Source organism: Sinohyriopsis cumingii, unplaced genomic scaffold (assembly GCF_028554795.1).
Source record: "Sinohyriopsis cumingii isolate HCF-2022 unplaced genomic scaffold, ASM2855479v2 utg001176l, whole genome shotgun sequence".
Taxonomy (NCBI): domain Eukaryota; kingdom Metazoa; phylum Mollusca; class Bivalvia; order Unionida; family Unionidae; genus Sinohyriopsis; species Sinohyriopsis cumingii.
In genome coordinates, this window is record NW_028315968.1 from 3,633,207 (window position 1) to 3,648,599 (window position 15,393).

Here is a 15,393-nt window from a genome sequence, read left to right on the forward strand (position 1 = left end):
GCTTAATAATACATGCATATTAGATATTTAGTACAAACAGCTGACAGTATGTGTTAAGGCTTCGATTAACTTAATAATACATGCATATTAGATATTTAGTACAAGCAGTTGACAGAATGTGTTAAGGCTTCGATTAACTTAATAATACATGCATATTAGATATTTAGTACAAGCAGTTGACAGTATGTGTTAAGGCTTCGATTAGCTTAATAATACATGCATATTAGATATTTAGTACAAGCAGTTGACAGTATGTGTTAAGGCTTCGATTAACTTAATAATACATTCATACTACTACAAACAGTTGGCAGTATGTATAAAGTCCAATTCGTTTATTTTTTTTTTAAAGAATAGAATTTCATATTTAACAGGAACAATGTAAACCAATACAGATAATGATTTTATCTATCTAACGCTTGTTCCGTCCAAAACACGGAAATAGTTAAAATCAACACTTTCAGCGCCACTTTCAACTTATAAAGTTTCGATTGACATCGAGAACGAATTTATTCATTCGTGTAACTTAGAAATAAAAGCCATGTAAGGAATACTTTTTAAGAAAAATAACATCATTCTATATTTTTCAAGAAACGAACAACGATACGGCTACTTCAAATAGTTATATTTAATGACCAGGCTATATTAATATATGCTATTATATACAAGAGCGGTTTACATTAAATATGGTTTTATACGTATGAGCAAAACATGCAAAGCGAGGAAAAGGTGTAATGTAGCTCCGTGATTTTTTCAGACTTGAAAACGATAATCTGTGTAGAAGTATACGAAATTCCATTCAATTCTTTGTTATGTAAGCACATATACTGTTACATCCTCATTAGGCACAGATTACAGAATAATGAATAAGAAAATCAAGATGTTACAATACCTCTTTACAAACAGTCCAGGGGAGAGTACCCTGCATGGAGGCAAACATGTAGTACAGAGTATAGGCCATAATCACGTTGTAGTAAATGGCAACTACGAGGGATATAAGGGCCTGGGAAATTCCAATGCCTGTAACAGCAATGACAATAACTGTAACAACAACCACAACAACAATAATAATAATAATAATAGTAACAAGACTAGGAATAACAACATCTACTATTGTAAATACTATAGTAAGTGAGATCTTGATGGTTATTTTATTAAGCAAATTCTCGTCCTATGGAAATGTGAACAGGATGGACATAAGTGGTGTCACATATTACATAAGTGTCAGCTTTACGGAATTAAATGCAAAACGTTTATCTGTTGGCATAGTTGTATATGTAAATGAACATACAAGACACAATTTAAATTACAGTCAACGTCAGTGTAGATCCAAAAATAATGTTCGGTTGAAATTCTCCCTTTGTATATAAACTGTTCATGTAGCTCCAATTTTTGCTGCACTATATATGTCACGTGAACACTCGCCATTATATGAAGAAGAAGACTTGTTTACCAATATAGATATAGAAACGGCACATTATAGAGTTATGTATCCAAATCATACATTTATTATTGGTGGAAATTTCAATGTCTATACCTGCACAGATCCTGATTTCATCATACATGATTTTGAAAAGAGCCTTGATACGAATACTGATAATGTCGAGGACATAAAGGAACTTGTTTTTCTTACTCAATAAGTTTTGCAGGGGTTCAGCAATTATAGAAAAATTGGAACAAAATTTTCGATAGTATCCGATCATAACCAAAAATCGCATCATTTACTGTATATTAACAGGCACGACGAATTCAGATATAACCTTGACCTTAGCATTTATAGGTTTGACTTGTCCATGTCCCACGATGTGCCATAAAAATTGTTTTACACTAGCCCGGCAGAACTCACTTTTAGATAAATTATTGTCAAACATGCAAATGTGAATCTGTCAAAGAATTTCCGAATTTTTGCTAAATGTTCTTTCCGGGTGTCGTTGCAGATGATATAATCTCTGTAAGCATAACAATTGTCTTGACCAGAGTTAATCATTTTCATGAGACTTTGCAAAGTACTTGGCTAACCTTGCATCCCAAACGGCATTACTTTAGATTGGTAAAGTCCATCTGGAGTCAAGAATGCCAAATTTTCCTTTGCTCTTCCCCTTAGTGGAATTTGCCAAAATCCTTTCAAAAAGTCCAATTTGGTGACATACGTGGTTTTCCCGATCTTATCAATACAGTTATCGATTCTTGGTAATGGGATTTGTCACTCTTTTCACCTTCCTTTAATCAGTACATATAAGGGAAGTTTTATCTGGTCTTCGAACAAGTATGCATAGTGAACTCAAGTCACTTCTACTAGGCTCTATAAAATCAGTATCCAGCAAATACTGAATTTGTTTTGTTGTTTGACAGGTTTGGAATTAACAATTTCAAAGTCATGGAAAATTATATTGTTTCTTGAAGGAACATCTGGAAATAAGTGCTCATATTCAAATTAGAACTGTTTAAATTCATTTCTTTATTTCTCTTGCAAATGTGAAAGTTTCTTGTCCATATCTTTAATAATGTCTGAATTCAGAAGATGTGTCACTCCAATATCAATAGAATCCGATTATATTGCTTCACTTAAATTTTCGCCGAGTGGGACAGGTAGAACTAAATTAATTGCATGTTTAACCTGGCTATCTATTTCAATATACTGGTACTCCTATAATTTATTTACATCCCATGATCACTAATATTATTATTAACTCATTCATTTTCTTCTTAACTTTGTAAGGGCAGTTATATCTTAACTTAAGAAAAATTTGAAGAATGAGTCAGAGAGACAGAACTTCATTGTTATCAATCTCTAAAGTTCTCTACATTTTAGTTCTATCAAAGCATAACTTCACTTCTGACTTCAAATGGTGAATACCGAATTCAAGCAATATAGGCTGGAAAGTTCCAGACCTCAAATTTGACTCTTCACCCAGTTGGATAGATTTGGGAATTCCAAATTGAGTAAAAGACTTTATCAAAGCTTTTACTATTGTTTCAGACTCTATATTCCTCAAAGGAATTGCCTATGGAAACCTTGTTGAAGCACACATAATGGGCAAAAAGTATTGGTTACCTGACTTGGTGTTAGGTAAGAGACCAACACAATCTACCATAATTCTACTATATTGTTCATCAAAGGCAGGAATAGGTGGTATATGAGCCTTAGGTATTTTCCGATTGGGTTTTCCTAACATTTGAGAGGTACTACAAGATGTACAGTATTTATTAACATCGCCTTTGATTTTTCGGCCAATTAAAGTGGGTTAAGATCTTGTGATCAGCTTACTGATCCCTAAATGACCAGCCAATGTAGTTTCGTGGGCCAGACTAAGTAATTCCTGTCTGTAACGTTTAAATACGACAATTTGATAGTTTACTGACCACTCATCATTAGCAGGTACCTCAGGAGGTCTCCATTTTCTCATAAGAATTTCATTTTTAATCAAATAACAGACACGAACTTCAGTAACTTCAGTTTCACTAATGGCCTTCTGAAACAAACAGGATCTTTTTCCTGTTCCACAAGTGAGTGTGTTTATCACCCTGATTAGAATAAAGAGAACGAGTCGTTAAAAGAGGATCACTGAGATCAATATCTTCTGATTGACCCAAACAAGAAGTGAAAGTGGCCTCATCAAAAACCTGACCAATACTGGTGTCAGCTAAAGGAATACTTTCCTTATCAACATCATTCTCAAGAACTTTCTTTGACAGAACTCTGGTAACTGCACAAGCAGGGAATAAATCAGTGAATTCTTTTTCAATTGGATCGACTTTCTGATCCAAGCAAGGCTTGTCAGCTACAACTTGATTAACCACAACCTTGTCTCCAGCTAGGTTGATGCCTAGTAATCAACGGGTAAAACAGAGACTGTTCAGACTAGCAATGGTCCTGAACAGAGACTGTTCAGACTATCAATGGTCCTGATACTATGTCTGATGACAAATGTACACAATGGAGAGGAACATTAACAAAGACGCACTCTACTCCCTTATAAAGAACACTCTCATTAGAAGAAGACTTCTCAGAAAAAGGCAAAGTATCTGACAATAAAAGAATTTGAGAAGAGATAGAATCGGCCCAATCACCTCAGAGTGATATAGAAATCTTCAAAATGAATGGTTAATAATTCTCCATAATAAAATCAGACTGGAGTTTATTAGACCCAACAAATGTATTGCATTTGGAATAGGCCTGTCTTGAGTATGATGCCTATTTTGTTAATTTGTAGCGATCAGAAATAATATGTTTTTTTCTTGCAATATGCACACGTAGGAAGAGACAATGATATTGAATCAAGCTTCTCTGAAGTTTGATTTTTAGAAGTTGTGCCAATTTGAGTTTTAGAAGCACTTGTATTAGACTGAAATACTTTTCTTCCAGGAGACTGCTGAGTAGAAGTCTTATTTAGAAAAGGAACTTTATGACTTATTGAATACTCATCAGCATCTAAAGCAGCATTTTCCAATGTTTCAATCTGATGCTCGTCAAAATAAGACTTAATGTCACTATGGACATAGTTTTTGAAATCTTCATGTAATATAAGTTGTGTGAGACTTTCATAATCTCGTTCAACTTTCTTGGTAAGTCACCATCAATCAAACAAATGCTATTTTGCTCTAGCAAAATTGATATGAGTTTGTCCAGCTTCTTTTCAATAGTTTCTGAATATTTGCCGATAAGCTTCAGGGACTAACTAATAACCCCTTAGGATGCATTGTTTAACTACATCATAGTTACCCCATTTGTGAACTGACACGAATTGAAAATATGACTGGCCTTATAAGTGGGTATACATTGTAATAACTGAGTCCAATGCTCCCTTAGCCATTTCAAATTGTCAGCAACGTTTTCAAAACGAGTAAAGTATTTGTCTACTTCTTTTTTCTGAAAGGGGTCACTAATCTAGAATTCTTTGCAAGATCAAAACTTAAATTTGGATTTGAAGTATAAATTTGCTTTGCTTTGCCAGTTCCATTTCTTTCATTCTATACTGATATTCCCTCTTCTGCTTCTCTTTTTCCTACTGTAAATGCATTTGCTCTTTCTTTTTTCCTCTCCCTCTCCCTCTCTCCTCTTTCTCATACTTTAACTGCATTTTTTGTCGTGCAACTGCTCTTATGTTTCTTTCTCTTTTTCTTCTGCTTATACATGCGTTTGATTTTCTTCTTTCTTAAGCTTCAGCTTTCTCAACTCCAATTCCATCTTGTATTTGAATTCTAATTCCTTCACGTTTATGTTAGAGTCTGATACAGACTTACTGATCGCAACCAAAGCACGTTTATCCAAAAGATTTCTTTCTACCAAGTACTGAACCAAAATCGTTCTTATTTCGTTTTTTTTTTTAAGGATGCCTTTACCTCACAAAGAGCAAACGTATTTTCTGGCAAGTTGAATCAATTCATTTTGTTTGAAAAGATATAATTGTTCCTGGGTAGGATCTGAAAGAGCGATTTCCACATTTGATGACATTTTATAAAAGGCGTCCAATTTCAATAAACATTTCAAAAGCTCAGGTAATTTAATTTTTTTTTTTTAAACCACACTTTTCTGAAATATTCTATCCAAAATTCTACATTATCTCGGACAAGCTCCCAAGTATTATGTTGCGTGTTTACGCTCGAATACACAGTAACACAAGAAAGAGTGCAAACAACAAGCTTTGAAAAATATAATAATTTTTTCCCCCAGGAAACATTCTGCAAAAATGAAAAATTAATGAACTTACGGTTTTAGGAATCAAATCCAGACATAATCCAAGATAATCCACGAATACAATTTTTGAAGTCCTAATAATAAAATGTTCTAATGATTTCATGTTCGAATCTCGACAAAGAATCCAAGATGGAATACGATTGTCTATGCTGTAACCTGTAATGTTGAAGTCTGCATTTCCTTGTACAAGCAAGAAATATCAATCCGCTTTTGGAAATCTAAATACATTTTTAATAAGAGCTGTCTTTCTTCAAGAATTTCATATGAGCAAACCTATTTTCCAGGAAAATAAAGAATTAATCCTTTTGAATCCAAGTAATGGAAATAACTCCAAAGAGCACAACATACACCTTCCAGTGTAAAGAAAAAGCCTAACTACTGAAAATATCTCTCCAAAACAAAGGTTATATCGTATTCTAAAATGCAAAAAGGGTCACATGATGATGTTCCAGAACCTCTTCGAAAGTATTTGCTTGTTATAAATCACGTGTACCAAGTGTGTCCCTGACGAAAATCAATCATTTTACCCTAATAAATAAAATTTAAAAAAGAATTATTTACATCTTAATTCAGTAGTCAGATCATGACCTCGACAGCAACCAATCCTTTTAAAATAAAAATAGATCTTATTTACGTTATTGCTACTAATTTTGAATCAAGGTCAGTACTATATCAACACATCAACACTTGGCGTTTACTAAAACGTAGAGTCATGGTAAAACTATTCCTGGAAACGATGTCATCTCTATTGAATACATTTACATTACAATAACATGTAATGAACAATTTTAAAAACAAGTAAAACTGACAAATAAAAACAACTAAATTGAGATTAATATATGTTAAATCATATATATATATATATATATATATATATATATATATATATATATATATATATATATATATATATATATATATATATATATATAAACTGCATTATTGTATGATTGTTTATTTTCTCCGTTAAATTTAATTTGTCAGAGTCGTTCAGTATTTCACGATACTGCACACCTTCACATTGCTCTCACATGCAGGACACATGTGCCCAACAGTGTATTAGAAACCACTTTGTAAACAAATCATGTACACTCGTGTAGCAGACGCTTTACGTTTTGGTTGATTAAATTTGTTTCTGAATGAACTAAAGCAGATATTTCGTGGACTGCCACATACCAGCTGCTTCGCTGCATCCCGCATTAACGTTTTTGATACAATGTTTCGGGTTTGGGCGATAGATGCCATATTTCATACAATTACTGGGTACCTACAAATAACATGCAAGTTACAAGGCATACACTGTCTTCTTTAGTTGGTAATAAGAATGGCAAAACATATCCTTACAGTTGTCCAGCCTGAATTTATCAAACATTTACTTTCTTCGCGCTGCGAATCCCAATTATATGAGCCATGTTATGGGTTCTCAAGCTTGATTACACATTTCGAAAACTGTATTGTAATTTTGACTATATTCCAAATGCAATTGCATCATCCTTACTGCACTGAAAATGAAATAAACATTAAATTCCATAGCGTCTTTTTGATAATTGCAATTGAAAGACTTCATATTTTCCCCACATTATGATTTCAAATAGTCAATAACAGAACAGAAAACACTTGCAGATGTCAACACGTTCTCCCTCGCTGCTTCAATCCCATGTATTTTATGGACAATTTGCACAGATGAATCCAGTCCATAGTCACGAAATTTCGTAGAATCGAAAAAAACTACCAAAATCTATTTATTCCAGATCAAATGGAAAATTTGTTGCAATGCGCATTCATTCACAATATGACTCCAAACTTCAATTTTAAGTAGATAAAAATGCCTTTATCTTCCGAATGTTGTCTAGCGCGCGACTAAGTTCATATTTATCTGGGCGGAGTTATGTGCGCATTAATAATGTTGTTGTGTAATGATGACTCTGTGCTTGCGTATTTGGCTTGGAATACTGCATACATTCAGTTACTTTGTTGTTGTGTATTTTATTTAAATAATTAAGCCCTAGGTAGAAAACGAAAATGAGCATAAAATGAAAAGGTTACTGCAAGGTAGTGCAGTATTCCATCCGATAAACTCATTCATATTTTCCCATACAAATGCAGTAACCTATACATGTTATAGTCTATTTCCTAAAATGCTTGTTTATTTTATGCTAAGCAGTGAATTACTTGATTTTCTAATTAAAATAGTACTGATGTTTCAATGTAGTGAAAAAATAACAACATTTTTTCACTACATGAACTACTTTTTTGGGTCAGAACATCCTTACCTTCCTTTGATTTTCTGTCAGAGAACTACTTTTTCTTTATGTACATGTTTTCTTGTTATTAATCCATGTATGTTATCCTTGTAGTTTGTTAGTCTGTAAATATCAGTTAATTGTTATCAATCTGATATGGAACTAATTTTGTGCGCAGGTACACATAGCACGGCAGAACATGTACGGTAAACAGCTGACATTACCGTAAGAAATCTGCTAATTCACTGTGTCACAAACTTTAGGTAGCCAAGATATGTGAGCATAAAATAAAAAAGAATATTTGCTTGAAATGAGTGAATAACGGATATATTTCATCTCGTGGGTGAAAAGCTCTAGTATGTTCATCCACTCAATGAAATATATCCGTTATTCACTCGTTTGAAGCAAATACCCTCTATATATGATTCAACGGATCGTTGGATATTTGCAATAACGTTGCATTTATCAACGGATGTTAAGTACCGTATGATTCTTATCGGACACGGGTTCACTTCTGAACATGCTTATCGCTTTGTATAGTTGTCCCGATAATATGAGTATAAAAGAATTAACTGACGTTTATAGTCCATACCGTCATTATGTGTTATTATACATGCTCGTGTCATTTGAAGTAGTGGGATTTTTCAGCTGAGTGGTTAATCGACAAGCTGTAGAGCTCATTGATTGACTAATGGAATGTTTGACCATTGACTGATTAGTGGGTTGACTTACCACTGACTGACTGATGGTTGATTGACTGGTAGCGAAGTTTAGTGCTGGGAGAGTTAATACTTGATGTGCATCTCCATTTATGCAAGGAATTGTAAGCGTTGTTAAACCATAGGCTAATATCGGTTCTGCTATACCCAGTGACATAGGCTAATATGGGTTCTGCTCTACCCAGTGACATAGGCTAATATGGGTTCTGCTATACCTAGTGACCTGCTGTCGGGAAGGAGGTTGGCCGGAAGAAGACGAAGATTGTCAATTGGTGAGGAACCAAGGCTTTTGGACCAACGGGTCTGCAGAGAACAAAAGATTGCATGGATCTTTAGGCAGACTAGGATGGGTATGCCATTGGTGGTGGCTCCTCAACCTACCGACATAGCGTTTGGACTGAGGAAATATTTCGCATTTCATTATTTGAATGAAAAACTCATACATTTGACTATTTGAATGAAATGCAACATTTTACTATTTGAGTAAAGCATATCATATTTCGTTGAACCATACCATTTATTATCTGTTTGAAAACTGTCGACGTGTATGTGAACCATTTGATTTCATTGTAAAAAAATACCTTGAATAGTAAATCTGTGTACTGTTTAAAGTTACTTACTTACGTATCAGTTCATTTACATTGCATTGTATATTCAGGCTAAGGCATATTAGGTTAAGTGTCCAACATTTGGATCATCTATGCGCACGAATGGAACAAAATCTGTTTCACTGAAATAAATAACATTCATAACTAACATTGTACTTTTGTTACTATCTTTGCTTGTTCTTCGTTATAATCCGACTCCAAACCGGTTATCTTTGTACAATATGCGTTAAAAATACGCTAGCGGCAAAGTCGCTTTATAGTTTGAAGATTATACTTAATTGGTTAACTATCATACAAAAATATTCTATTCCAAATTTTATGTTACTAAACTTGTACCAAATTTTGAATTGATAGGTCGGAAGTCTTTGGTTTCTACAAGGCTGTTGACATTGAAGCTGTACATATGTTATTTTGCAAATATGTTGTCGTTATTACCAAACAAACACCAAATGCTTTTATATTATAATGAGCAGGGTATAATGTCAGAGTAAATAACGTTGTTAAAACTATACTGTTTTTTCACGCGGAATGGTGAGAAATGTGGGTTAATCAAAGTCTTGGTGGTGAGAAACTCTTTAAATAAACAAAAGAACGTTGTAAACATTTTTAACAAGAACTAAATGGAGTTACATTCAAATGATAGATTATGATTCTATAACGAGATCAGAAACAATCTGAACTTTCTTTAGGGTAGAGGAGGGCAAAACGCCTCCATGGGGTAAAATGCTCCCAAACCATTCTGACTCCCCTAAGCTAGAAAATGGACTGGTCTTTATACACCAAGCTAACCCAGGTTACACAGGCCTTGCGAATGGCGGCCATTGTTGGATGCAATCATGGTATTTATGTAAGAGTATTACTTATTTGGCATCTTCCCGTAAAAGTGTTCAATCCATTTATTTGCAATATTTTTGACTGGAACTACCTAAAGAAAAACAGGGTACGTATGTTTTTAAACAACATAGTATAGAGATGCATTATGTATAATATTTCATGATTCCCAGCAGTTGTAAATTCCGCCTGTTGTTAAATTGTCAATGATGTACGATAGGGGTTAAACGCCCCCTGCAAAGGGGCGTGTTGCCCCTTAACTGTTTAAATGTTGTACACTTTTAACTAACCGTTCATATGCCTAAATGTATTCTCTACTTTTTTGCAGATGGTGTGAACTTACAGAAGGAAAACTGATCGAGGAAATAATGGGACACCAGCTCTAAATGCGGCTCTTGAAGCAATTCATTCTGGAACTTCACCGAAAGCTGCTGCCAGGAATTATGAAATTCAAGCTAAAACGTTGCACAGACATAGATATTTGAAGCTTTAGCAACCTGAAGTCTCAAAACTGGGAAGTAAGACTACTGTTTTCAATCCTGCTTATGAGTTGCTTCTAGTTAAGCACATCCAGCCCATGGAAAAGGCATTACCTGTACTTACCACTATTGACGTACGTCATTTGGAGTACGATTTAGCAGTTCATCTTAATATTAAAAAATATTTATTTCAAGGCAGTGCAGCAGGTGTTGATTGGCTGAAAGGCTTCATGAAAAGGCATCCAAATCTAGCCATCAGAGCTCCAGAGGCAACCAGTGTCAGCAGAGCCGTGGAGTTTAACCGGCCACAGGCAGTGAACTTTTATCAAGTATATAAGGAGTCTCTTCACGCAACACTTGCTGATGGTCTCAGACTATGGAACAGGGATGAAACAAACATTAGTACTGTCCACAAGCCAGTAAACATCATTGCATCAAAAGGTGTTAGATCAGTTGACAAAGTTACAATTGGTGAACGTGGCCAAACTGTTACGGTAATATGTGCCATGGATGAGGCCGGTACCTTTGCACCGCCAGCACTTATCTACCCACATAAACGAATGATTCCATCACTGATGAATGGCGCACCAGCCGGAGCAATGGGTTTGTGTAGCCCAAGTGGGTGGACTGACAGTCATATTTTCTTGCAATGGCTGAAACATTGTACTTGTTTTGTGAAATGTACGAAAGACTCTACACGATTCTTGTTGATGGGCACCGTAGCCATAAAACGTTGGAAGCTGTTCTCTATGCACGCGAGAAAGGGATTGTGTTGATAACCTTTCCTCCCCAATGCACACATCGGCTACAGCCTCTAGATGTCACATTTCTCAAGGCACTAAAAAGTGATTTCAATTTGGAATCTTTAAGTTGGATGACAAGCCATCCAGGGAGGCGAATAAGTGCATTTGAAGTTGAAAAATAAATTCTGCAGCATATAACCTATCTGCCAGTCTATAGAAAGCTGTCACTGGTTTTGAAGCCTGCAGACTTTAGCATTTTAATTCAAATAAGTTCACAGATGACGATTTCGCTCCTTCTATGGTAACTGATGAACCTCAGCCAGTATCAGATAGGCCTAATGCGTGTCAACAAGGACTACCTATGTAATCACAACTGATTGAATCAAATAAGACAGTTGATGACCTGTCGGTTACTGGCTGCATATACATGTCAGAGGGGTCGGGTGATGCAGAAACACCTTTTCAAGAGGACAAGACATCTGACAAACAATCAGTTGGTATTCCTATAGTTATTGCAGGCGGGGCAGGCGATACAGAAACATCGAAAGAGGGAAATAGGCCAGTTGATGATCAGTCGCTTAGTAATGTTATGATCACTTCTAAAAATGCAGAAACGTTGACTGAACCAAGCAAAACGGTGGAAATTCTGCTAACTGGTAGTTCTACAGTCACTGTGGAAGGCCGCTTAATCCAGAGACAGACAAAACAATTTATACTCAGTCACCTGATAATCAACAAACACGTCACTCTGCCATCGCAGTCGAGGAGAGAGGCAATCTGAAAATGTTTGACGAAGCTATTTGTGCTGGAAGAACGAAATGTGCTGCCTTGGGGGTATCTAATAATGAATGCAGAAATGCAAACGATTAAGCTTTTGTGAACATATTGCTTAAACTTTCGCCAAAGCCGAGAATATCCAGTCAGCGCACAAGAAAGCGAAAGGCAGCATCAGCCATGAACTTAACATCCTCACCGTATAATAAGATCCTTATTGAAAAGCAAAGAAAGACGATAACAAATACAAAAGACAAATGTGATAGGACTGTACAGGCAGGTGAGAGCAAACGGAATGAAACCAGAAAGATATGCAAATGAAAAAGAAGCAGACATGTAGAGAGGACAAAAAGATAGGTAGAAAACAATCAAAGATTATGAAGACAACTTGTACAGAGAACCATGAAAAGGTCCAAAGTCAGTTGCTAAGCATGATTTTGCCTTGTCAGCAGACACAACAAAATAATAAAGAAAACATTTGTGGAAACTGCGAATTTGAATATGGAGGAACTGATGATCCCTTAATAGAATATTCCTGGTCGCAGTGCAAGGAATGTCCCAGGTCGTGCCATAAATTATGTGGCACCACCCTCAATATGCATTGTTACTGTGCTAAGTGGGAGTAATACAGAATTTATCAGGAACATTCACGACTTTTGGGCTTTGTCTTTTTCTTCATAAACGGTGGAAACTAGAGACTATTTAGACTTGAGCATTGTTGTAGCTGCTTGCTTATCTGCATTGTTGTTCTAATTTAAATGATGCAACATTATGTCGTTTTAGCATCGATGCCATATATAAAATGTCCATATAGGAATAATACTTTATTTTACAGTTCAATAGTATCCCTTTAGTTTTACAGACTTTTAAATATGTCGAATGCATTGTGCGGCAAAATGCCCCGGAGAGGGCTTGTTGCCCCAATATTTGGGCAAAATGCCCATTCATAAAGGTTTACCATATTTCATTTTTCTCGTAAATAGTTTCTTCATTGTTACAAACATCATTATATTATGTTAGACGTAACGCACACTTTAAACAAATTGTCCAATTGCGAACACAATCATATAAATCATGCCATAAATTACAAAAAGTTTTTAAATGGGGCGTTTTGCATACACACCCCTCTACCCTACTATATAGATTATTTCAAATCCACAGTGTTAGATTGCTATTCATGTTCAGAAATGAAAGCCCTCCCATAATGGCATATACAGGTAGGTAACTAAAACTCCCCCTATGTTGAAAGATTGTTCCGTTCTTGGGCAGATATAGATGAGTTGCACTTTGATGTTAAATACCCCATGTATGATAATTTGAAAAAGACCTATGTACCTTCATACATTCATTGTAATGCAAATAACATAAAACGTTATAACTTTATTCAGAGAATCGATAATAATATTAGTATCCTACATACCTCTGCTGTTAAAATATAAAACAAATCTTTGAAATTGAGATAAACGGCGTGTTAATCCTACAGTTAATCCTAGAATTAAGTTTTGTGGTTAAACCATAGTTTTAATACACGCGTGTACAGTGGGCAGATTGCCTATGTTACTAATAAAGATTCTTCTCCATCTTCTTTCTTTCTTTCTTTCTTTCTTCTTCTTTCCTCTAATAGCACTCCGGCTGAATTATAACTAAAACCTCAGATCTTAGCAGATCCGAGGAAGTAAACCCGACAATTACACAACCCTCCTAAGAGTGAGCGCAAAGAAAGAAACGTTTTCTAGAGTAAGTGTTCTTAAAAATGTGCTGAGGAAACTCTTAAATACCCCAACCCTCCTCTCCAACGATATTGCTCAACCCGCCGCTGCAGACGCATGCCTGGGGTTTTGTAAACTGGTATCAACCATGAAAAATCCGACTAGTACTACCATAAGTTTCACTAAGGAAAGAGATGAATACGTGTGCGTGTGTGTGTGATTTGAATTTTTAACGTAGCTTTAACAATTTTTCAGTCATATCGCAACGATGTCTGCAGTGTGGCAGTTTATAGTGATTTCCAGCACTGGGGCATCATGCCGCAGACATGTAGCACGATGTCCCACCCAGTAACGTTATCCTGACCCAGTCCTAACACTAACCTCTTAATGCTGAGCGCCAAGCGAGGCAGCTGTTAGTGTCATTTTTGTAAGTCTTTGATATGACTCGGCCAGGGATCGAACCCACGACCTTCTGCATCCGAGACATACGCTCTAACCAATAGGCAATAGGTGCGGTAAATGAATATTAACCATGACAAAAAAAGAAAATCATTTGGAAATGCTACTACTAATAATAATATTATCGTATACATATGCTGGTTTTCTTTACTATTGAAAAGGTGAAAAGTGAATTATACAAATTAGGCGAGACAAACTGTTCAGTACACTGGTAGATTACAACAGTATTGCATTGAAAGTCCGCTGATGCACGGGGGTGACTATAATATAATTGTCAGACACACCAAGACGACGCACCAACGGATGTTATTCCACTATGTTATATAACACAGGTACAATATATTTATATGAAACTCACATGCTATTTCAAAATATGACACGTATTCATAGCATTTTGTGATGTACGCACACAATAGGTAATTAAAAATTCTTTGCCAGAAAAACAAACGAACAATTAAGTACAAAATACTAGCTTGCTTCTTTAATGGAATGTGTAATGTCCTCTAGCGATTTTATTGAGAAAAGAAGTAACCATATTAGTTATTAACACTTACCCTTTCCACTTGGATTCAGAGCCCAAAGCGTCGTAGGCCCCTTACCAGAATACTGCCCTAATACCAACTCCAAAAAGTACATAGGTTTGCCAATCAGGAACTGCAGGATGATGTAGGCAATCAGGAAAGCCGCTGCAAGAGACACGTTTATTAGCGTCGTTACTGATATCAGAGTCGCAGTTTCTGACTTCAGAGCGAACTATATACATTAATCTCATACAACATTCTGCAGAACTTTGTGATAGCAGTCGATACCACGTTGGTTTCTTGATGCTTTGATATTCAACTCTCTCTAAAATTTAAAGTACGCCTTTTTTGTAGTTTTAGGAATTTCTAAATAGTCAATCACAATGTGTTTGTACGAGAATTTGCCCAGTCAAAATATAAACTTTGATAGTATCGATGCCTATCATACTGAGTCGTTCAGACACGTAGCTAACGTTAGGGATAATCTGTTAAAAAGTGGTCGAGACTAAATCAAGAATCCGAACAATCCTACAAGACATGTAAAAATAAAATGTCCTTATCAGTCAGTGATTTTTGTATTGGTGACTTTGAGCTTGCTATGAAAAGATGGTG

At 35.6% G+C, this 15,393-nt stretch overlaps 1 protein-coding gene across 2 annotated transcripts in view; it reads right to left on the minus strand.

The window, feature by feature from the left end:
• The window catches only part of LOC149772787 (sodium- and chloride-dependent neutral and basic amino acid transporter B(0+)-like), a 47,072-nt gene that overhangs the window by 22,734 nt on the left and 8,945 nt on the right, over positions 1–15,393 (minus strand). Inside the window, exons 3-4 of one of the 2 annotated variants that reach the window (XM_089947299.1) lie at positions 14,815–14,946; positions 890–1,017 (exon numbers count right to left, since the gene is read on the minus strand). In XM_089947299.1, the coding sequence (XP_089803425.1) occupies positions 890–1,017; positions 14,815–14,946 (260 nt within the window). Of the gene's footprint in view, positions 1–889; positions 1,018–8,670; positions 9,053–14,814; positions 14,947–15,393 lie in introns of those variants that run through there. The other variant, XM_089947301.1, reaches the window with a different exon arrangement.